General features: G+C 39.0%; 1 protein-coding gene across 1 annotated transcript in view; it reads left to right on the top strand.

The window, feature by feature from the left end:
• The window catches only part of CDH11 (cadherin 11), a 105,492-nt gene extending 84,553 nt beyond the window's left edge, over nt 1–20,939 (top strand). The window contains exons 8-12 of the mRNA XM_069966028.1: nt 6,946–7,079; nt 10,683–10,804; nt 11,445–11,562; nt 17,991–18,242; nt 19,637–20,939. Of these exons, the coding sequence (XP_069822129.1) occupies nt 6,946–7,079; nt 10,683–10,804; nt 11,445–11,562; nt 17,991–18,242; nt 19,637–20,136 (1,126 nt within the window). The 3' untranslated portion in view covers nt 20,137–20,939. The remainder of the gene's footprint in view (nt 1–6,945; nt 7,080–10,682; nt 10,805–11,444; nt 11,563–17,990; nt 18,243–19,636) is intronic.
• Nucleotides 20,940–26,099: the final 5,160 nt, after the last annotated feature.

The following is a 26,099-nucleotide window of genomic DNA, read 5'->3' as shown; positions in this document are numbered from 1 at the left end:
TGCAATGAAATCTACTATGCAATGGAAGTCAAAGCAATGCTGCCCAATGTGTTCTTTAGAATGGGTGTTAAAATAATGTACATGCCTATTACTTCAGAATGCTGTTCAATGAAAAGTGCCTGGAAATAATAGCTGTTCACACAATGTAATGTCGGCCGGCAGCCGCACTTTGCTTTGAAGTGAATGATTAATTGATTTGTGGGCCCACCCGACGGTGCCTGCAAGTCAATTGTAAAAAAAAAAAAAAGAACTTTCCTGCAGCCGATACAGAGATATCAGCTGCAGGAACATTCTGAATGCAGCCCGGCGGCCGGCTGTTTAACAGCGTCCATCACAATGCAAACTGAACTCATATGTGGTACTGATAGGGGATGTAATTAAAAAAATAAGCCTGTGTTCTCCAAGGGTGCATATTAGAGATGAGCGAACAAGGTTCGGGTTCGACTCGATCCGAACCCGAACGTTCGGTATTTGATTAGCGGGGGCTGCTGAACTTGGATAAAGCTCTAAGGTTGTCTGGAAAACATGGATACAGCTAATGACTATATCCTTGATTTCCACATAGCCTTAGGGCTTTATCCAAGTTCAGCAGCCACCGCTAATCAAATGACGAAAGTTCAGGTTCGCTCATCTCTAGTGCATATTACTAGTCATACTAAGTGTACTCGGTTACTGTAATAGAATTAAAATTGTAAGCACAGTAAAGTACTATGGGTAGGAAATGTAGGTATTTTTGCTGTTTGGAGTCCATTAAAGAAGATGATGCACACATGACATGCTGATGTCTTTGTAGCTCTTACAATGCTTTTTGTGACATAAAGTCTTGAGGCTGAATGTAATTGCAGAACTGAATTGTTGAAACACAGTTGCCACCATGAATAAATAACATATGCGCCCAGACAACAGCAAAATGCTTCTCCTGAAGATCTTCTGTCTCCAAAGCCAATGTATTTTGCACGGTACTTAAATCTTAAACCGCTTAGTTAATGTAAACACTCAGTCACAAGATTGTTAAGCTGGTATCATTTAGTTAGAGCTTACAATGAAAATGAAAGGTACTTAATGTCCCATTGAGATTATACAGGACTGCCAACATGAACTACATTACATTACATCTCTCAAATTGATGCTGTTAACCTCGAATCTGACACAGTAGACAGAGTGACGGGGTTATGGATTAGTAAACCCAACTCTTGTTTCATTAATGGATTCCTTGGTGAGTATAGAGGCTTGTAAGGTTGCTGGGGTATTGATAATCAGGAGCAGAGGTTGATTATCCAATTACATTTATTGACGTACAGACCAATAAGCCCTATGTGTTTTGTTTACAAAAATCATTAAAAACACATCAGTTGGAAAGCATTAACGCCCCCTATACCCCAATGGCAGTTCCAGTAGACGTTTATGATACAAAGAAATTTCAAAAACAGTATATAAACATATACATAAGGCTAAAAGAACACAACTTGTGATGTAATATTGTAAATAAAAACAGTTGGTCCTCCAGAGCTGGTCCTTATTACTACAACTTTAAGGGTTTTATCATCTGACAAAGTTATGATGTTGTCACAGGATAGGGTATATAAATGGCTTATTACAAAAGTTTCTCCACTAGGGCTTCCCATAACTTGAACCACTTTGCCACTACCTTCTTTTTCGATGGTAGCTTCTGGAAATTGCACTGTACTTATGTTTCTGTGGCTCCTATAGAAAATCAATGAAGAAGTGGCACATCCTAGTTTTCAAGATCACTCTCATAAAGATGCATTAAAGACCCTGACTCTGGGTCTTCAAAAACACTGGGCAAATAAAAGGGAAAACAATCATTGCAGGTCAGTATACATGGTATCTGGAAGCTGGGGGACTGATAAATGTATTTGGGGGAGTGCTTCTTTAATGGATAATACATTTTTATGAAAGTGTGCCCATCCTACGTCATGAATCTAGATTATGTCATAGCATAAAACATCAAGCCCAACAGTCCTATGACCAGACCATCAAAAGAGTGGAGGGTCTTCTATGTGGATAACTATATAGATTCTTTTCCGAAATTGTTCCAAAATACAATAATTACCAAATTCAACAAATTCAATAATTATTCAATGGAATATTGGCTGCTTTAATAATGGTGATAGGGAACATTGCAGCTGGTATTCCTTCTACTACAGGAGTTACCCCTCTGTTTTTTTAAATGAGTCTTTCTGCAGTTTTAACTCTTTATATTTGCTGACAGTACTTAATATGAGTGGGACACCTATATAGAAAAAAACTGAACCTCCATAATTTTAAATATATCAAAGAAATACTTTATTTAGATAAAAAGCACATACATTTAAAAATCGTACAACACAGTGAACTGCGACTGAGAAAATACATTAAAAACCAACGGGAAAAACATACAAATGAGGGGTGCTATTGTCAGGCAATGTTAAGAGGGTTGATCAGGGACTCAATACAATTCATTGGTATATTACCATAAACTCACCCTGAATCACAACAAACTGTACAAAAAATTATAGAACAATGATAAGTCTTACCCAAATGGATATGATGTACCAGCCGGACAATTTCCCCCACCCCAACGCACGTTTCGGTGAACAACCTTTATCAAGGTTGATAAAGGTTGTTCACCGAAACGTGCGTTGGGGTGGGGGAAATTGTCCGGCTGGTACATCATATCCATTTGGGTAAGACTTATCATTGTTCTATAATTTTTTGTACAGTTTGTTGTGATTCAGGGTGAGTCTATGGTAATATACCAATGAATTGTATTGAGTCCCTGATCAACCCTCTTAACATTGCCTGACAATAGCACCCCTCATTTGTATGTTTTTCCCGTTGGTTTTTAATGTATTTTCTCAGTCGCAGTTCACTGTGTTGTACGATTTTTAAATGTATGTGCTTTTTATCTAAATAAAGTATTTCTTTGATATATTTAAAATTATGGAGGTTCAGTTTTTTTCTATATAGGTGTTGTGTTCGTAACTAGAACCCAGTATTATTACATTAACACTATATCCCCTTCTCAGGCCTTACAATACACATAGACTGGAGTGTAGGGGAGATCTGCTATATCTTTGCATATGTGTGTGTATATTTAATATGAGTGGGGTAAAGCAGTTTAAATATACCTTAGTGGATGGTCATGATTCTTGCATGACCAAAGAAAACACATTTAATCCCCATGGTACTGTGATTACATGTGTCATTAACTTCCCTACCAGTGCATTGTCCCAGACTCCTGAACTGAGCGCTCCCTAACCCTTTACATCTTTTTTCTCTGATTAAGCACTTATCCATGAAAAAAAAAAAAATGGTAGAGCTGTCACTCAAACCAAGGGGAAGAATTTGGCAATATTAATGCATAGATACCAGGACATTCTACAAGGTGCCTTTCATGGCTATGTTCACAGACCGTTTATTATTATTTCATAAGGATGCCCATAAATAATGATCATGATAATTGTTATGGCTATTAAAAAACACTTTTTATTTTTTTATTTTTTTCATTTTACAAAACAGTGTGTGAACTTAGCCAATAGGTGCAAGGTATTTTAAAAACATTGCTAAGATGATTAAAAAAAAGTAGCATAACTGTTTACTTATTTATATTTAACCCCTTTCTGACAACTGATGTGCATGAATACTAGTGGTATATTATTAGAATATTAGTGGTTAGTATAGAGCGGGCTCAGGAACGGGGGGTGCTACTTATTTAGAAACTGTTACAACTGGGTTCATGGAGAGATGCAGGAGAGACACGGACAGTGAACCCTAGGCTCAGCCACACCCTCTGGACCTGCCTTTTTGCAGCTATCTGCCCTAAGTGGCAATGGACAACTAGGCAGCGGTCCCTGGCCTGGATATCTGAAACCCAAAACGAGACAAGATGCACAAACACAATGAGAAAGTTCAGAAATCTGGGTCACAACAGTCAATCAGCTAAAGTACAAAATCTGAATGCAGTAAGGGAAGACAAAGGTCAGAAGGTAAGGTCAGGGCAGAGTGCAAACAAGAATAGTCGAGGTATGAGATAGAAAACTGATAGCAAGAGAACAATAGAGGCAAGTGAAAGCAGGCAAGTGACAAAGCACAATAACCATCAATGAGAGGCAGGCCAGGACACACTATATAGGAGACCAGAGGTGCGATCCTGAAGCTGATTGGACCGGACCCCTAATCCTCTCAGAACATCTGGTGCAAAAGCAACCCGACTAGCAGGGACAACTGCCAGTCAGACTAGCTAAGCAGCAGGAGTGTTAACTAGAGGTTGCCAGAAGCATTACAGGCAAAACAGGTGTGACTGACTAAACCCTGGCAGAAATAGACCAGTATTCAGACAGGGTTCAGGACACTGCACAATACATACAAAACCCTGAATATCAGCGCCGTCTTGACCTCACAGCACAAGCAAAGGGGAGCACGGAGTTCAGCACAGGTACAGACATGACAGAAACATTCTGGACCATAGACTGTGTTAGTTTAGCAATTTAAGTGGAGCTAAGCTGCATTTTTTCCTAATCTAAGAGGACACCTTTAAAAAGCTGGACATTACATTATTTAGTACAGTCATTAAGTTCACATATTAGAAGTCTGAGTTGTAGTCATGGGATGTAGTTTTAGACCTTTTGTTTTGTTTGTTTGCCTGGGCAATTTCAGTTCCTTTTGTGAACTGTGAGTTTGTCAGTAACAAATCTCTCCAGCCTGTTGGCAGTGTCTTCTGTGGGTGTAAACAGCCCTTTATTAATGTTTTCATTTGTTTGCAGCCTAATAAATGACACAATCCCATACAATGGCCGTAAAATGAATTTCTGCGAGAAGGTCCTCTATATATTTTTCTGACATCCCAATGCCTGGGAGATATTCTTTTCCCTTGAGTTTAGGTTTTCGTATTCAGGACACTTTTTCTATTGCCTATAGCTCTGTCATTGCTGGTCTTATTATTGCTGAACACATTAAAATTATGAAAGTACAACAATGCAGACTTAAGAAACTTTACCCACTACCACTCATCAAGCACATCAAAGCTATGTTCCCACTTGGTAAAAATGTGTATAATAACAGCCGTTGTTATAAAATATTGGCCGTTATTTAGCATAAAATAACATTTGTCCAACAAAAACGGATGTCATTTTTATGTAGCAGGAACATAACCTATGGAAATGTTTACACTACGTTAAAAAAAAAGAAAAGGCTTTTTTCTATTTAAAATTACATCCGTTTTTGCCACTATTTAATTGACTTTAATACAATGCTTTGAAGCCAATGGAATGACGGATGTCCAATGCACACAGCGTATTAAATAACAAACGTTGTTCACACACAGTTTTTCTTTTTTGACAGTTTTTACTATTAAATTCAATTCACTTTTCAATTAAAGACACACCCAAAGGGCCATTAGTCCACGTAAACTAGAATAATGTAACAACAGCTGTCATTGCACTGGCGGGCGGCCAAATAGTGAAATGACGTTCGTCATTTTGAACTCAAAGTGATGGACGTAGTTTTTCCTTTTCAAAAACAGAGAGGAAAAAACATTGTGGGAATATAGCCTTTAGGTGTACTTTATTAATGGAGAAGGCTTTTTACCTTAATTAAGTTCTATGATCATTGTAGATGGCCGTCATCGACAAATATTAGACGTCTTTTTGATGGCCATCTGCAATGACGTCAGAAAAATCCCATGGTGGGAAATTAGTCTGTAGCTATGTTCACACATAGGGGGACATTGATTAAGTCTGCGTTTTCTGCGCCAAACTTAAAAATGTCCCCGCAGCTCCGAGGGTACGGAGATTTATATAGAGGCCGACTGCCTCTACATAAATCCTGTGCGCGCAAGGGGGCGCAGCAAGAAACCTACGCAAGCTCAGAGCTGGAGTAGGTTTTCTGCTTATTTTTTTGCTAATTTAATGATGAATAGTTCAGACTCTGAGTCTGCGCCTCCCCGTTCCGCCCCCTCCACACCCCCTCTCCGCCACCCCTGGCGTACTTGGCGGAAAGGGGCCAGATGCGAATATTTTATTAGCAAAACGGCCATTTGTGAATAAATTTATTCCCATCTGGCCCCTTTCCGACAAAAAATAAGCTTTTTTTTCTTGATACATGTCCCCCTAAGTATTTTCATCAGTCTTTAGGTCAGTATTTTTTCTACCAAAATCAGGAGTTGAACTGACAGGGCAAAATTATAGTGAAAACATTTGCACCATTTCTGTGTTTTTAAAAAGACTTGACAGAAATACTATATGTAAACATGATATATATATATATATATATATATATATATATATATATATATATATATAATTTTTTAAATATTTTTTTTTAAATATTATTAATAAAAAATATTAATAAATATTAATAAATATTATTATAAAAAAAATCAAAGTAAATTCACTGTTGGTAGATCATAAGGACGAGATTTGGCTTTTGGCTACCAATGCCATAAATGCTTCTTTGGGATAGAGCAATTTTTGTTTATTTCTTGGCTTAGAAATTCATCAGATAAGAGGCATTGGCGGTGGCCATGCCATCCTCTATTCGCTCATGGAGTAAGATAATAATTAGGATGTAGCAATCCTATAAAGTAAGTATGAAAAATGCTCATTCATGCAATTGTTGAGCATCTTGGGAGATAATATGTCTAGTACCGCAACAGTTCATTGACTAGTTTGCACTATATGGTATTTGCCATTACACTTTTTTCTTTTTCAGTAATAGCAAGGAAAGCAGATCCTGATGTAGCAAAATGTTCCCTACATGCAGACATTAATAAATTATGAAGCTAAATTTCCTTTTAAAAGTTGTTTGATAGATTCCATTAATATTCTGATTTTGCCATGTGTGCTGCTGGGAAACTACTCTCTAATGAATCTTTAATATCTAACACTTGAGCATCAGGCTGCTTAGTAATTTTCTTGTCTAATTACTTGCGATCATCCTCTTTAGGTATTCCATCGATCGGCACACTGACCTTGACAGATATTTCAAGATCCAAGATGATGGTGTCATCAAAACCGTAAAGCCTTTGGATAGAGAGGAATATGCTTGGCACAACATCACCGTAGAAGCAACTGAAGTCTGTACGTATTCCCTAGATGGAGTGAATGTATTATCTAAGACCCTTGTAGAAAGCAATGGAAAGTGTTGAGATGTTTCCTGCATACTCAGGGAAGAAATCACTCATAGTACAGATGAATGCATTGAATTGATCCGCTGAGTGGTCTGACCTTATATGGCTGTTTTATTTGCGTATGAATTAGCTCATATCTTGGTTATGCATGCCATCATGGATTACTTCCAGAAGGATTAATGTCTGAAAGTTAGTTTTTTTTTTTTTTTTTTAACATTTTCTTACTCATATGACAATATGCCAAGACATATACATGCAACAGTATTTGTTTTAGAGACCTATCAAGTTTCCCACCAGATCAGGATGAAAATGCTGGGGTCCAATAGGCAAAAAACTAAAACCTATCATCATCTTATTAGTTGTGTCTTCTATTACCTACTGTAGTGTTCTCCAATGGGTGCCTCTTAGACCGTCAGTGTGCTGTTGCCTAGCTACTGAAAGCTGCCGATATGAGTGTGCTTTTGTGGGAGGATATAGAATTACTAGAATTGCATTATACAGTGGTACCTTGGTTTAAGAGTAACTTAAATTAAGAGCGTTTTGCAAGAGGAACTCACAGTTTTTCAAAATTGTAACTTGGTTTTCGAGCTCCCTGTACTGGGTGGGAGCAGTAGTGGGGGAGGGGCGTGGCCTGCAATGGGTGGTTTACAGCACTGTACTTTGACCCAGGAAGTCTCCCTCATCTTCCAAATAATAGAAGATCCACTTCAGGCTGGAGCTTGCATTAGGGGATAGGACTGAGGAGGTAATCTCTTTATAGCTGTAACCCCTCTCTCCCCGGACAGAGAGTGCTTAATTTATGTGTCCACATCTGCCCTGCTCATTCCTTCATATTCCCTGCAGTCTCTGTCAGCCCTTGTGTTTCCCATTGTCGCCATTCCTCCTATAATGTGCCTGCTATAGCTATACACACTGCTACTATAATGTGCCTGCACTTACATTCAGCTATAGACACTACTGCTATAATGTGCCTGCACTTAGACTCAGCTGTACACACTGCTGCTATAATGTGCCTGCACTTACACTCAGCTATATACACTGCTGCTATAATGTGCCGGCACTCAGCTATACACACTGTTGTATATAAAGTTTCTGTCTCTGTCCTCCTGCACAGCTCTATGATTCTCACTTCCTGGTTAGTGCTGAACACCCCCCTTCCCCATTGCTGTCATGTGACCACACAGACCTCTGACAGCAGCCCTGCTTCTCTATTTTAGCCTACTGTACTACACTCATATGTCTGTCAGGCCACTGATTGGAGCTGTTTATTGTTGCTGTAACTTGTATGTTATGTGTGCACTCTCTTGATTTATTCCAATGTGAGCATCAATTTGCTTCACACTGGAGTGAATATAAATAATAATTTCCAATGTGACTCTTTACTTCTCAATGAATTTTTAGAATCAGATCACCTGTCATAGTCGTCATATCATCTGTTGTCCATTCTTTGTTTAACTAGCAATTGATTAGTTGTCCAGTCATTGGTTTCAGTAGTCATGTAGATATATGGGCACGTCATCATAGCAGCCAAGTAAACAAAACCAGTGGGGAAGGTCTGAGTTGTGGTGCTAAAGCAGGGAGGGATTTATCAAGTGAGTAATGGCTCTTTTCTAGAAGAGTAGTGGTTTCTACCCTTTTGTAGTTAAGAGTAGCACTGTAAATGCACTGCAAAGCTTTTTTGGACTGAGTTGCAGACTGTATTCTAGTTTGATGCTGCATATATAGATCTTCAGGCCATGGTTGCCAACTATATATTTTTACAGACAGTGACCAAAAATAAGGTGTTTATTTCTACTGTGCGAAATATCCAGCTTAAAAAAAAAACCTTTGTCCATACTTTATTTATTTACACTACATGTATATTGTGCATGTGCCAAAATTTGACATGTGCCGAGCAGACAAGGCAAGGAAGGCAGCCAGCAGGAGAGGGGTGGGGACAAATGCTTAAAGAGAGAGAGAGATAGCACAAGCCCCCCCCCCCTCCTTCTGTAGGTATGGTTAAATGGTTAAGAGAGACTGAATATTTACCATGCTATACTTTTTTTATATGTATTATTTTTATCTTTAAAAAAGTTTTAAATCCTATTTAAATTAGTTAAAAAGAAAGGTACCAAGCTCGTTCTTTATACATTGTAGTAGGGTGTGTCATGCAACAGTGTGTTCTGTAGCCCCTCATTCAACATTCTGGGAAGAACTTTATCAATGGTAGCATAAGGCAGTCACATTTTGTTTCAGACCTGTCTAATGGTACTATTAGATGGGCCGAGCAGGGCCCGATAATAAATGTAAACAAGCGCCGATCTGGCCCTATTACACAGCCCAATAATCATTTAACAAGGGCTGCAGGGACATCGTTACCGATGTCCTTGCAGCTCTTGTTTTAACGTTATACATTACCTGTCCAGTTTGCAGTGCTCCTCCTCCTCTGTGCTTCTCCCTGGGTTCCCACGATCCAGCTTCAGAGTGGCCTGTCTCAGCTGACAGGCCACTCAGCCAATCACTGGCGGCGGCCAGTCAGCTGACAGGCCACTCTGACGCTGGAGCGCGCTGGACCCGGGAGAAGTACAGAGGAAGAGGAGCCCTGCAACCTAGACAGGTAATGTATATCGTCAGTCGCCGGCCGCGCACCGCTATTACACGTAGCGCTGCGTAGTCGGCGCTTAACATTTATAGGTCAGAACCTATATCATTGACAACGATCATCGGCTGATTGTTGTCTTTATTAGAGATAATGTCATAGTAAAGGACTGCTGCAGGAAAGTTTAAAGAGTACCTTTTCACGTGTTATCAGGCATGTCAAAATCATTGAGAGCAGTAGGTCTTATTACTGATCCCCACTGTGATCAGGAGAAATAGCTGGGGAGAGGACACGGCAGCTGTGTAATCCACTCCCAGGCTGTTCACTAATTCTGATAAAGTAGCCTCATAGACTTACATTGTGAGAATTAGCTGATCAGGAGATGCAGCCAGGGAGTGGATCACGGTGCTGCCACACTTTCTCCCCTGCTGTATCTCCAGATTGCAGTGGGTCTTAACAGTAAGACCTGCTGTAATCAATAACTTTTTACAAGTTTGATTACATGTCAAAAGTTATTTTCAATTACAGTGTATCTCTATATAACTGTATAAAAATATAGCTGCTATGGATCTCTTGCTTTCAGCAAAGACCAGCAAAACTATAAATATAGCTCTCAAGTATAATATATTGTATAGACTGTAATTTGGGATCAGTATAAACTAAGTAATGTATTTACAAGGTTATACAACAATTACACAAAAGTAGAATAATTCTACAGTGCATATCAGTATACAAAGTAAATTATACATTAGTAAGTATCATTTTATATTAGTCATTGTACAAGTCAGTACTATGTTCTTAGAACATGGCAGGTAGCTGGAGTTATTAGTCTAAACACCAAAGTACATAATGGATCATTCTTTAATGAGGCATCTCTGAAAAATTGGATTAATAACCTCACCTTGAACGTTACAGGAAAATCATGTTTCGTTACTAATTTTGCATCATTCCAACCAATATTTTCTTTCTCCACAGCAAGCATTGGCCATATGAGAAAAGTGCCTGTGACAGTTAAAGTTTTGGACAGGAATGACAATGCCCCAGAGTTTCCTAAGCAATATGAAGCATCTGTATGTGAAAATGCACAAGTAAATAAGGTATTTTCCATCTGCTCAATTACACGATTTGTTTTTGGACATCAGAGTAATTTTACAAACCTTTCCATTAATTATCCTATAGACAATCCCTATTTGTGAGAAAGATCTCCCAGCAGTAATGAGATCATGTGATGTCTTTTGCTAGGACCCAAGTGAACAGCTGTAAAATGTAAAGGGCAATGTCTATGTACAGTAAAGGAGAACTCTGGTGAAAATTTGGTAATTTGTATAACTTTTGGGGGACAATACAATACTATAATAAAATTTTCTTCAGACTTCTCCTTTAATGGACTGTCTGTGTAATACACTAACATAGCATATGTAAAAGGTGACTGTAGATCATCTGATTGAAGTGTATATACCGAATTAGATTGAATAAATCCATAGTCAGTAACATGCTACCCCATATGAAGGATAATTTCATACAATGGTGCTGAAGAAGAAATCCTACTGTGTGAGCAATAGCGGAGGTGTCAAAAGAATACGGCATTTTCGGAAGAATGTAGTATGTTTTTCTTCTCCTGTACAGTCCCTTTAAGAATGGATAGAACATCACTATCTGTAAAAGCTAGCTGTAAAAGACAGAAATCTAGAAGGAATTAGTGAGTTAAATTATAAACATTTTAATTTTTCTTCACAGAAATTTTTCACAGTCACAGCTGTAGATAAAGACGACACTGCAAACGGTCCACGGTTCTTCTTCAGTTTTCCAAAAGAAGTTCACCCACATGCAAATTTTACAATAAGGGATCAGAAAGGTTTGTACAAGAAAAGTGTCTATGGTTTCAACTAATCTGGTTATATAGATTCCTGTAGTGAGGGCAATCTGATTATATGAGTTCATCTAGTGACTTAACAGTTTGTTCCAAATAGTGTTCTCCAACCAACAGAGCTCAGGTTAAATGTTATTACAGCACAACTCCATACAAGTAATTGAGGCTGAGCTGCTATGACAGATATAGACAGATAGACAAGAGTGGCATCATTTGATTGAAAAATATAAGACCATGTTTGTCTAATACAGCTCCTTTAACTGCAACAATGCACCCATGACCAAAAAAAGAAAATAATATTTGTGAAAGTTATCCTTCGGTCCAGAACTATGTAATTGGCAGCTGAAAAAAAAAAAGTTTTCAGTAGTTCATAGTTTCCTGGGTTAAGATCACTAACAGTATAGTCATTCCTGCAGAACTGTACTTTTCGCCAGGTCACATTGTGTGAAGGGAGGCTTTGCTTCCCCATGCCCCTCCCCGTGATGATGTCCAGATCAGCCCCCGACTCCTTTGTTTTGAACACAGCTGCAGGTGACCCGTGGTTTTATTCATTCTCTATGAAGTCAAAGGAAAGAGACAAGTACTGTACTAAAAGAAAGACATATTTGGTCAGCTCTCCTAGAACATCATTCACACTAGGAAGGAGTGCGATGCCATTGCAGAAATGCAAACACAAAAACACAGAGAAATGCAACAGCTCACCGCAATGGCAAGATATAGACCCAATACAGATATGAAAATCACTATAAGCACTCCTTCAACTGCTAAAAAAAACTCCATAAAAATAGGTAGGATATTGGTTACCATTTGCAAATAATATAAACCATTCCACCAACAATAAGGTGGCCTCATGGAGAGGCTAAAGTACAGTGTAGGTCCATCCCGGCATGAGGCCACCTTATTGTTGGTGGGAAGGTTTACACTATTTGCAAATGGTAAACAAGAGCCTCATTATTTTTATGGAGATTTTTTTGTTGCAATTAGTGGGCTGCTTTTAGTGATTTTCATATATGAATTAAGTCTGTATCTTGCCATTGCGGTGAGCTGTTACAAGTGCTGTACTCAGCTCTCTCTGGCGGATCCATGAGAATGGTTAGAGCCGCGGGTCACACACCTTACCCGCAGCTGTATTTAAAACAAAGGAGTCTTTAAAGCATTTGTAGATCGCCAGGGGGTGAAGAGGTCAAACTCCCAGAAATCTCTAATTTTCCCCTATCATGTGGAGTTTGGTGTGGAAGAACTGTGCTGGTCTAGGCACAACACAAATCTCAGAAAAACAGAGGATAAGTGTGAGATCAACACAAATCTCAACCCTATTGACCACCTTTGGGATGGACTGGAGCAGAGATTTCAAGTCAGAAGCTGCTTAATATTAATGCTGATCAATAAATAATGAGATTTCCTAAAAGTTACTCTAGGTGTAATGTGTAGGTGTCTGAATAACTGTGTATTTACAATGTGCATCAATTTTATTGTCAGCTAACAGATATTAGGTATTGAGAATAAATAAAAATAAAATGCTTTATAGAAATTGGGCCAATTTTCTATAGATACGTCTTTAGACTAGGTTCACACTATGTATCTGTGCGGCTGTATTGCGGGCGGTAAATCATCGGACGGATTTTTCCGGTTCATGCGTACGCTGGAAAGTATACGATATACGGCTGCACAGTGCACACTATGTATGAGCCTACGGCCCGATCGTAAAAGGACCCGTAAAAAATGAACAAGACCATTGTTTGCGGCTGGAACTGTGCAAATTCACGGCCGTGGATTGACAGGTGGTCCGTACGGAGTACTTCAAAAATAGCCGGCAATAATGCGGAATGCCGATGCCTCTAATAGTTAATACATTAAATTAATAAAACACATTTTCTTTGTAATAAAGTCCCTTTTGTTGTTTAATAATTTAATTCTAACAAATCCATCATTGTGCAATTAAATATAGTGTTAAAAAAAAATAAAAAAATAATAAAAAAATAAATAAATATATATATATATATATATATATATATATATATATATATATAAATAAATGTATATTTATATATATATATTTATTTTTTGACAGTATATTTAATTGCACAATGATGGATTCGTTAGAAAATGTGTTTTATTAATTAAATATTAATTAGTACAGGAAGCACCATGAAGCCGTTAATTCATATTGCCGGCAATAGGCATTCTGTACTAATCAACACTTTACTTTAATGAAAACATCAAATGTTTCTTCTAATTATGTTATCACAATAGCATTATTAGAAGAAGCATTTTGAATTATATGTGCGCTCAGCTGATTGGCTGATCGGCTGATCGCACATAAAAAGAGCCGGTCCGCAGTACAGTCACTTCATTGTGCTGCGGACCAGCGAAGAGGCAACATCGGGGTGAGTATACAGCTCTCCCCACCCCCTCCCCTGCACTGCACCCCTCCCAGCAAGGAAGGGGGGTCACTTAACCCCTTCCTTGCTGGTATGGGTGCAGTCTGACATCAGTCTGGCCCCCAAGGGTGCAAAACAAGAGTCCGTGGAGCCTCAGTTACAAGTCTCAAAACACGGGATAGCCAGATATCTCTAGCCTGTTGCCAACGGGGTGCCTCCATGATGGGGAGAGCACCACACCACCCTGATAAATAACCCCTTAAGTCCCACTCGGTTGCGAGTATTGGAACATAGACAGGGAAACAACAGGGTGGCCCCTTTTGTCAATGTCTAACTCAAGGTGCGAGTATTGCGATCATGACAAGGGCTTGCAAAGGCAGGCTTCCACCCACAGACAGCCGTTTCGGGGTTTTTGCCCCTCGTCAGTGTGGGGTAGGATTCTGGCTATTTGGGGCAATGAAAAATCAACCAACAAAACACAGTAATCACTGAACTCAAGGAGAACAGCGAAAAAAATTCCAATGAAGTACTCAATCAAGAGTCTCCACTGATGCCCCCAAAACTTTAAATATGCAAAACAAGAGTCCGTGGAGCCTCAGTTACAAGTCTCAAAACACGGGATAGCCAGATATCTCTAGCCTGTTGCCAACGGGGTGCCTCCATGATGGGGAGAGCACCACACCACCCTGATAAATAACCCCTTAAGTCCCACTCGGTTGCGAGTATTGGAACATAGACAGGGAAACAACAGGGTGGCCCCTTTTGTCAATGTCTAACTCAAGGTGCGAGTATTGCGATCATGACAAGGGCTTGCAAAGGCAGGCTTCCACCCACAGACAGCCGTTTCGGGGTTTTTGCCCCTCGTCAGTGTGGGGTAGGATTCTGGCTAGTTGGGGCAATGAAAAATCAACCAACAAAACACAGTAATCACTGAACTCAAGGAGAACAGCGAAAAAAATTCCAATGAAGTACTCAATCAAGAGTCTCCACTGATGCCCCCAAAACTCCCATCCTCCCTTAACCCCTTGGGGGCCAGACTGTAAAAATGCTGCATACTGTAAGGTGCACAACACCGCTCACAATGATGGGTGTTGTGCTCCTGTTTGTGTGTTTTTTGTGTGTTTCTCCCTTTTTGTTTTTCAGATATCCGTATCCTATGGATTACGTCGGATTTGGTGGACTACGTCGATGACCAGCGGTTGTTTGGTGTTTTTTTTTCTTTTATAAAATGGTCAATGAGGGGTGTGGGGGTGTTTTTTTTTTAATAAAAAAAAATGTTTCACTTGTGTGTTGTCTTTATTTCTTTACTTTATAGACTTAGTAGTGGAAGCCGTCTAATAGACGGAATCCATTACTAAGTCTGGGCCTAGTGTTAGCCGGTATAAAATGGCTAACACTAACCCCCCATTATTACCCCAGTACCCAATGCCACCAGGGGTACTGGGAAGAACCGGGTGCCAGTGGTCCCGGAGCATCAAAATTGGCGCTCCTGGACTGGGTGGCAGCAGGCTGGTAAGATTTAGGCTGGGGAGGGCTGGTGTTACCAGGCTGCTGTCATTTGGTTTTTAACCCGGCTGGTTATAAAAATAGGGGGGATCCTATGCATTTTTTTAAATTATTTATTAAAAAAAAAAACGCATAGGGTCCCCCCTATTTTAATAACCAGCCGGGTTAAAAACCAAGCGACAGCAGCCTGGTAACACCAGAGTGGGAAGAGCCATTGGTTAAGGCCCTCCCCAGCCTAAATCTTACCAGCCTGCTGCCGCCCACTCCAGGAGCACCAATTTTGACGCTCCGGGACCACTGGCACCCGGCTCTTCCCAGTACCCCTGGTGGCATTGGGTACTGGGGTAATAATGGGGGATTAGTGTTAGCCATTTTATACCGGCTAACACTAGGCCCCGACTAGGCCCCAACACATAAGTGAAATTTTTTTTTTATTCAAATAAAAACACCCCCACACCCCTCATTGACCCCTCATTTTATAAAAAAAAAAACACACCAAACAACCGCTGGTCATCGACGTAGTCCACCGAATCCGACGTAATCCACAGGATACCGATATCTGAAAAACAAAAAGAGAGAAACACACAAAAAACACACAAACAGGAGCACAACACCCATCATTGTGAGCGGTGTTCTGCACCTTACAGTATGCAGCATCTTTACAGATCGCTGCTTACAGTCTGGCTCCCAAGGGGTTAAGGGAGGATGTATTGCATCCCCCTTAACCCCTTGGGGGTCAGACTGATGTCAGACTGCACCCATACCAGCAAGGAAGGGGTTAAGTGACCCCCCTTCCTTGCTGGGAGGGGTGCAGTGCTGGGGAGGGGGTGGGGAGATCTGTATACTCACCCCGATGTTGTCTCTTCGCTGGTCCGCAGCACAATGAAGTGACTGTACTGCGGACCGGCTCTTTATATGTGCGCTCAGCCAATCAGCTGAGCGCACATATAATTCTAAGTGTTTCTTCTCATAATGCTATTGTGATAACATAATTAGAAGAAACATTTGATGTTTTCATTAAAGTAAAGTGATGATTATTACAGAATGCTCTATTGCCGGCAATATAAATTAACGGCTTAATGGAGCTTCCTGTACTAATTAATATTTAATTAATAAAACACATTTTCGTTAAATCAGTTTCGTTGTTCAATTATTTAATTTAAACAAATCCATCATTGTGCAATTAAATATACTGTCAAAAAATAAATATATATATAAATATACATTTATTTATATATACTGTATATTTATTTTAACAGTATATTTAATTGCAAAATGATGGATTCGTTTAAATTTAATTATTGAACAACGAAAGGGACTTTATTACAAAGAAAATGTGTTTTATTAATTAAATATATTAACCATGAGAGGCATCGGCATTACTGCAGAGTATCTCAAACCCCGGTAATAGCGATTCCTGTAAACCGTTTCCCTGTCTTCCCAGATGCATCCAGAGGTGTTTGCATCACTTTCTAAAGATTTTATTTGTTATTTTTAGTTGAACCAGATTTCCAAGTAAATGACCGTATGTTTTCAGCCGCATGTCTATTTTTTCCCACGGCCGTTGTTTCAGCCGCACATTTCCAGCCGCATAAAAAATACAGCCGCACACATACATAGTGTGAACATAGCCTTAAGTATCAACTGGATTTCGAGTAGGGATAAGGAAGGTTTCTGTAGGCAAATTACAGATTAAAAAAACGCATCATAAACTGTGCAGACATGTATGAAAACTCTGATATGTGAGTTTATAATTGACCTTTAAAGTGAATATATTTTCCTTTCATAGAGTTCTTTTTACTGCTTTCAAGAAGTAATTACACGATGCAGTAACTAAAGAACGATGCACTGAGAGCCTGCACCCTCTTAGTGGCCTCTTAGATAGCAGGTTTAACATCACAAACACCATATGCATAAAAAATATGGGATAATTGGAAAGATTGTGTCCTGGTAAATGGCTTTATTATGGACTGCCTATCACCATGTAAATATGCACAGAGGTATTTTCAGAAATAGTTTGTTTCCAAATTGATTTTTTTTTTTTCAAATCTTCAATGAAAATCCTTTTGTGCAGCACTTTCCATTATTTAGATGTTCATCAATAGTTCTTTTAGAAAATGGAGAGAATCCCATACTATCAAAATGTATGAGATTAAACAGAGCTGTGGGACAGTTTTTTTCTCTGTTTTTAAAAATTAAATAGATTGCAATAAGAAAAAGTTGTACACAATAGATTTTACTTGGGGGAAGGGAGCAGAACTGACTTGATTTTCGGAACTTGAAAAATATCTGTGTGTGCACACAATGTAAAAATAAACCTTTTTTTTTTTTAAACAGTGTATGCACGAACGGCTGTTTTTTCATAGACTTTAATGTAGTACATTATTAGATGAAAAAAAAGAGCTGTATTTTTTTCGTATTTTACAGATGTATTTTCTCTTTTTTTCCCTCTGTGAGACCTATCCTAAATGTCAGTAGCTATGTATACCTAACTGTAGTCTTATACCATTCTTTTTATTTGAGCAGATAACACCGCAGACATTCATGTCGGACGAGCATCATTCAGTCGTCAGAAGCAAAAAATGCACTTACTTCCTATTGTAATAAGTGATGGTGGATCCCCTCCAATGAGTAGCACTAACACCCTCACCATACGCATATGTAGCTGTAGCAGTGATGAAACCATCCTCTCCTGCAATGATGAACCACTGTCTCTCAATGCAGGCCTCAGCACAGGGGCACTCATTGCCATTCTTGCTTGCATTGTCATTTTATTAGGTAAGTTAAAGTTGAGTTATTTTATGTAAGTAAAGCTTTATCACATTTACAATAATTGGGTGCAACATTGTTTTATACTAGTGTTCAATTCCTCAAACTCATAGTGAATGTTTTGCAACCTGTGAATGTAATAAAGAATGTTTGCATTTACTGACAGTAAGCAGATTATTATGTAAAACTTTTAAACCCCTTTCATTATTTTGGACCAGAAAGATATTGCAAAACGGGTTGCATTAGCAAATTACATAGGCTTTGACCATACGCACATAGCTGTACAGTTCTATACAACCTCCAAGTTGTAGGAAGGCATAAGAGTATACATAAGCTTATATGGCTCTCTACTACACACCGTAATGCCTCTGCTAGCATTGCTTCTATGGGAGAACACCCCCATAATGCAGTGCTACACAGAGTAACATATGGTATCACACAGAATGTCTATGGCTTCTTTGTACATAGCTACATGAAATTTATGTGCTGCCATACAGCATGGAAGTGTTGAACGGTTTGGTGCTACAGTATGTGAAAAACTTAACTCTGCTACATCCCTAGATCTCTATAAGCTGCAAATGATCACTAAGAAGCTATGAAAAGCAAAAGAAGAAAGAGAATACTTATTTAAAGCAAATTTGCCTGTACGATCAATAAATAAATATTTTCATAAGACCTGATCGGTGCCGCCGTGCAGATTCTGATGGTAGCATCAATTTTTTTAAACCGCCAACCAATTTCCGCAATCTGCTCCATTTTCAATATATGCAAATAAAGTCATATACCTTTCTATATATGCAAGTAAAGTCATTAAGTTCACTAAAGGTTGGTCCAGCTCAACCAATGCACCCATATCTCATGCCTGGGTTATGTGCACCTTCTAAATTATCTCTGTCCCGCTTCCTGAATCAATTAAGAAGGTGCATGTCTCCCATGGGAGGAGATATCGGCTTGCTGTACCCGCCTTCAGTGCACCAAATGACTTAGGCTATGTTCACACTACGTAAAAAACACGGCCGTATTTCATAACATCGGCGGTACTTGTGCAAACAACGGCCGTTATTTTGAAAATAACGGCCATTGTTTCTGCAAATACGACCATTGTTATGAAATACGTCCATGTTTTTTATGAAGTGTGAACGCGGCCTTAATTTGCATGTATAGAAAACTGAGCAGATCGCTTGAATGCCACCATCAGAATCTGTGTGGCAGCACAATCAGGATGTCTGAAAATATTTATTTATTTATTGATTGCATTGGTAAATTCACTTTAAGATGCCATACACACCCATATATAATATAAATAACAACTCCACATATTCAGCTTAGCTTATTTTGTTGAGCTTCTTAACTAGCAAAAAAAAAAATCACTACATAAAAAAATATATTTCTTCTTTCTGCAGTGATTGTGGTACTATTCGTAGCCCTGCGAAGAGAGAAGAAGGAACCCCTAATTGTCTTTGAAGAAGAAGATATTCGTGAGAATATAATAACTTATGATGATGAAGGTGGAGGAGAGGAGGACACTGAAGCCTTTGACATTGCTACCCTACAAAATCCTGATGGCATTAATGGGTTTATTCCACGTAAAGATATAAAACCTGAATACCAATACCCTCCACGAGACCTTGGGTTAAGACCAGCTCCCCACAGTGTTGACGTTGATGATTTTATTAACACAAGGATACATGAAGCTGATAATGACCCAACAGCACCACCCTACGATTCCATTCAAATCTATGGATATGAAGGGCGAGGTTCTGTAGCTGGGTCTCTCAGCTCTTTAGAGTCGGCCTCTACGGATTCAGATCTGGACTATGATTATCTACAAAACTGGGGACCTCGATTTAAGAAACTAGCAGACTTATATGGTTCCAAAGACACTTGTGAAGACGATTCTTAACAATAAAATACTAAACTTGGCCTTAAGAACTATGTAATGTTCTCAAAAATCCAGAGAAAACATTAACAGGTATTTTTTTTAAAGAAAATAAAAATAAAATAAAAGGCTTCTTCGACCTCTCATGGTTTACAGATGGAATTCCTTCCAAGGATCTTAGAAGTGGTGGTGAATACTGTGAAAACCTTACAACCTGTGTTGAAGTTATCAGTCAGCTAGGACAAAACCACTTGTAAAGTGCAGTCGATATGGCAAAGAAAAAGCAGGAAACACTTGATTCTAAGGGAGATATTTTACAGTATGTAACATAACCATCCCAACCTACGTCAAAAAAAGCTTCCACAAATAAGAAAGGATAACAGTTTTGAGCTGTAATGTCGCCTTAAACTATGGACACTTTATATGTAGTGCATTTTTAAACTTGAAAATTAAAAAAAGAAAATTACAAAAAAAAAACACAATATAATATTCAGCCAGCTTCAACTCATATAATGTATGTACAGTAAAATGTACAATTATAATGTCTCTTGAGCATCAGACTTGTTACTGCAGATTCTTGTAAATCTTTTTTGCTTATAATCCCGTCTTAAAACTAATACGTGCCAGAAACGCACCCCTATTTCTATGTCATTTTTAATGTATCTATTTGTACAATTTTAAAATTCTTATTTTAGTATACATACAAAATATCAGTATTCTGACATGTTATGGCATCACACTTATATTTTATGAACATCTTACTGTTGCTTTAATATGTGCTTCAATATAAGAAGCAAACTTTGAAATAAAATTGACTTCTTTTTTTATTTCTGTTTGTGACTTGCAGGTTTTATACAGAATTTGTAAGGCTAGGTTTATTTTTTACACTTTAACTTTATTTTTATTATTTTTGGATTTGTATTATGGCATTCTAAAATTTAGACTAAGGCTATGTTCCCACGACATAAAAAAAAAGAGAAAAGGCGTGTGCTTTTTCTATTTAAAAAGATGTCTGTTATTGCTGGGATTTAACTGACTGTAATGCAGTGCAATGAAGTCAATGGAATAACAGAGAATGTATACAATGATGGACGTTATCTCCTCAGACGTCAAAATAATGATCGTGTTTATTATTTTCGGACATCTTTTGCAAACATTGCGCCTTATTTTTTGTTGTTCACACAGTTTTTATTTTTTCCATGTCCTTTCTCCGTTTTTACTATTAAGTTCAATGGACTTTTCAATTAAAGGAGAAGTCCGGCCAAAATTAATTTTTGATATGTTGTTACTTATGAAAAGTTATACAAATTTCTAATGTACATTAATTATGGGAAATGCACATATACTGCTATTTCCCTTAATGTAGTAGATCAGGAAGTGTTAGAAATATCTCTGAAGAAGTGACGTCACGACCCAGGGTGTAATTCCTATGGAGTGTCCAGCAGGGGGTGCTCTCTATATAGAAGTCTATGGGACTTTATTGTTTCTATGGGTTTCTATGTAATGTAATGTAATGTAATGTAGTGTACAGTGCTTTATTGAATGAATACATCTATGGAATACTTTGGGGAGCAAGTGTCCTTGCTCCCCAAAGTATTGCATAAATGTATTCATTCAATACATTCAATACACAGTAAGCCCGCCGATCCGCCGCATTTCCGCCGAATTTCCGCCGCATTCCCGACGATCCGGACAATATACATTGAACTACAGCTCCCATCATCTGCTTCTAGTATGAACAGGTGATGAGAGCTGTAGCTGGGTAAGGGATATCACATGCCGCTGGGCGCAGGGGGGAGCCGCTCAGTACACAGGAGCGCTCCCCCCTCCTCCTCCTCCTTCCGTGATAACTTCCGCCTATACCAATGCTGACTCCCTGCCTGGCCGCCGCTCTCCGCTCACATATACCGGCTCCCGGCATCAGCGCGGACACCAGGATGCATCGGGAGCCGGTATGTATGGGGGGGAGAGCGGAGAGCGGCGGCCAGGCAGGGACTCAGCATTGGTATAGGCGGAAGTTATCACGGAAGGAGGAGGAGGAGGGGGGAGAGCTGCTGTGTACTGAGCGGCTCCCCCCTGCGCCCGGCGGCATGTCATATCCATTACCCAACTACAGCTCCCATCACCTGTTCATACTAGAAGCAGATGATGGGAGCTGTAGTTCAATGTATATGGTCCGGATCGGCGGGAATGCGGCGGATCAGCGTGTGGCGGATCGGCGGGAATGCGGCGGAAATTCGGCGGGCTTACTGTGTATTGAATGTATTGAATGAATACATTTATGCAATACTTTGGGGAGCAAGGACACTTGCTCCCCAAAGTATTCCATAGATGTATTCATTCAATAAAGCACTGTACACTACATTACATTACATTACATAGAAACCCATAGAAACAATAAAGTCCCATAGACTTCTATATAGAGAGCGCCCCCTGCTGGACACTCCATAGGAATTACACCCTGGGTCGTGACGTCACTTCTTCAGAGATATTTCTAACACTTCCTGATCTACTAAATTAAGGGAAATAGCTCTATATGTGCATTTCCCATAATTAATGTACATTAGAAATTTGTATAACTTTTCATAAGTAACAACATATCAAAAATTAATTTTGGCCGGACTTCTCCTTTAAAGACACAACCATAGGGCAATTAGTAAACCCAAACTTGAATAATTTACCAGCAATTGTTATAATAAAAAACTGTCAAAATAGCGGACATAATTTTGGACTCATTTTGAAAATTAGAAACGGACAAGATAAAACGTTGTGGGAACATAGCCCAACACAGTTTATTTATTATTTTTCTCTTCCCATAACAAAAGCAGTAGTAGTCTCTTCCCATCCCAATAGCAGTAGTATTGTTTTAAATCATAAATGATACTAGCTGAACAGTAAATTTATATAAAATAATTTATAACAATTAAAAGTTACATAAATAAAACAGAATCAGAATAGCAAGTATACACTGTAAAATAAAAACAAATTGATAACAGTAACATAGATATTACAATAATTTGTGTGTTAAAGTCTATGGAAAAGAGGCCATCAGTTTATACTTAAAGGGGTATTTCCATCTCAACTAATATAGTTATACTTGTAGGGCTCATCAAGTCACATATTTCAACCAATACATTCATTTAGAAAATGTGTTTCCTTGTTCTCATATGCTCAAAAGAAAAGGGGGCCGATTTTGATATTTAAAATAACGGCCGTTTTTGCCACAATTTAACTGACTGCAATGGCAATGCATTGAAGTCAATGGAAAGTCGGGCGTGGAATGCACACAATGTATTGAAGAACGGACGTTTTACCTGCGGACATCAAAATAATGAACATGATCATTATTTTCGGACGTCTTTTGCAAACAGCGGACGCTTTTGATTAGTTGTTCACACATAGTTTTTTCTTTATCCGTTTTTACTATTGAATTTAATGCACTTTTAAATTAAGCCACACCCGAAGTTCAATTAGTAAACCCAAACTAGAATAATGTACCAATAGCTGTCATTGCACTAAGGGGAGGCCAGACAGCTAAATGACTTCTGTTTTTTTAGCCTCAAAATAACGGAAGTCATTTTAAACGGAGCTGAGAAAACTTTGAGTGAACATAGCCTTAAAGACCACCACTCTGCTCTAAAAACAGTGTACTGGCAAGTCTATATATATACAGTGGTACCTCAGTTCTCGAACATAATTGGTTCTGGAAGGCTGTTCCAGAACCGAGCAGTTCGAGAACCGAGCAGTAAGTTCCCATAGGGAAAAATGTAAATGTGATTAATTGGTTCTTACACCCTGTGGATCAGGTGCGGAGCACCCGGCCCACAGAGTGTAAAAACACTCCATATCCCCCACAACAGAGAAAGGCAGGAGCGGGCGGCTATTTAAACCTGCGCCATGCTCCTGCTCCTCTCAGCTGCGGGGGACACCCTGTTAAGAAGTGGGGAATCCCATCATAATGAGGGGAGTCCCCACTTCTTCACAGGGTGTCCCCTGCAGCTGAGAGGAGCAGAAGCATGGCGGCAAGTTTACTCTCCTTCACCCTGCAGAGGCGGCGGGGAGCAGCGGGAGGAAGAAGCTAAGAAGCTGGTGAGTGGGGCTGCAGGCGCAACAGCACGGGTGCGCAGCAGGCTATAGAAGTGTACCGGCTAGGTAAGCCATAGGAAGCGCTCCGGGCCAGGGGGGGGGGGATGTGGGGAGAGACAGGACAGTGCAGGGAGCCAAATTCATTCAGAGACAGGAGCGGGCGGCTATTTAAACTTGCCACCATGCTCCTGCTGCTCTCAGCTGTCATTATGATTGGATTCCGCACTTCTTTACAGGGTGTCCCCCACATCTAGAAGGAGCAGGAGCACGGCGGCAAGTTTAAATAGCTGCCTGCTCCTGCCTCTCTCTGTTTCCGAAAACCTCTGTCAGCTGAACATCAGTTTAGCTGACAATTTTCCCCCTGATTTTGTTCGGATGCCGAGCAATGCTCGAGTACCGAGCACAACATCAGGGGGAAATTTTGTTTGAATACCGAATTGTTCGAACACTGAGGTTTTACTATATATACATATATATATATATATATATATATATATATATATATAAAAATATATATATATATCATATATATACTATGCGGGGGCATTTATTTAAGGGTGTAAAAAATAAACTGGTGTAAACTGTCCGTCACTAATCAGAGCTCTGTGTTCAGCTCTGGTAAATTGAAAGCGGAGCTGTGATTGGTTGCTGTGAGCAATTTACACCAGTGCATATATTGTACCTTTTGATGAATCTGGGCCCATGTGATTATATGTTTACACTACAGCTGTATATACCCACCAGCCAGACCACTGTTAGTTGAGATGAGAATAACCCTTTAATGGAACACAATAGATTAACACAACTGTTGCTTTTGTAATTTAGTTTAGCTCTTTTTTTCCCTTCATTTTACAGTATAAGAATCCACCAAAGTTTATGTTTACACACAATAAAATAACACCAAAATACTGGCATAATTTTGAGGTAAAAATTCAGCTGTATTGCACTGTAATAATGTACTCTATTAAGATCAATAGGAAATTGGGGGGCAGTGTACACGCTGTATAGAATAACGGCCATAATTGTTTACGACCATCAAAATAATGAACGTGCTCATTAATTTTGATCTGCTTTTCTGAAATGCAGCAGTAGTCCACTGTTTACACATTCTTCTATTCACATTTTATTGTGTGTGAACATAGCCTAAAGGTAACAATTTTTTTAACAAGCTACTCTTTTGCATTATATCCTTAATAAACAAATATAACATCAGTAGTATCAGCATTTCTAAAACTCAAGGAATCCTAACAGACTTGTTACAAGAAACAAACTGGAGTATACTAAACTCCTGTGCAATCACTCGAGTCCGGACCCAGTCCTTTTGATAATTGAGGCAGGGTTCACAATGCATTTTTGCAGTCCGTTTAACATACAGTACGTTTTATGAAAAAAATGATGCAAAAGTGAATGCAATTGTTTGTAATCCGTTTGGATCCAGATTTCAATTTACTTCCATTATTTTTAAAAAAAGTATGTAGTATACTGTGGTTTGGTTATTAATTTTATCGGAAAGCCCCTTTAGGCTGGGTTCACACCACGTATATTTCAGTCAGTATTGTGGTCCTCATATTGCAACCAAAACCAGGAGTGGATTAAAAACACAGAAAGGATCTGTTCCCACAATGTTGAAATTGAGTGGACGGCCGCCATTTAATGGCAAATATTTGCTGTTATTTTAGAACAACGGCTGTTATATTGAAATAATGGCAGTTATTTAATGGCGGCCATCCACTCAATTTCAACATTGTGTGAACAGATCCTTTCTGTGTTTTTAATCCACTCCTGGTTTTGGTTGCAATATGAGGACCACAATACTGACTGAAATATACGTAGTGTGAACCCAGCCTTAATGTTTTGTAGATGATGTTTTCCTAAATTAGTATACAGTGGTGCCTCGGATT

The sequence above is a fragment of the Dendropsophus ebraccatus genome, chromosome 4, assembly GCF_027789765.1.
Source record: "Dendropsophus ebraccatus isolate aDenEbr1 chromosome 4, aDenEbr1.pat, whole genome shotgun sequence".
In the NCBI taxonomy this organism is placed as follows: domain Eukaryota; kingdom Metazoa; phylum Chordata; class Amphibia; order Anura; family Hylidae; genus Dendropsophus; species Dendropsophus ebraccatus.
This window is presented reverse-complemented; position numbering and strand designations above follow the sequence as displayed.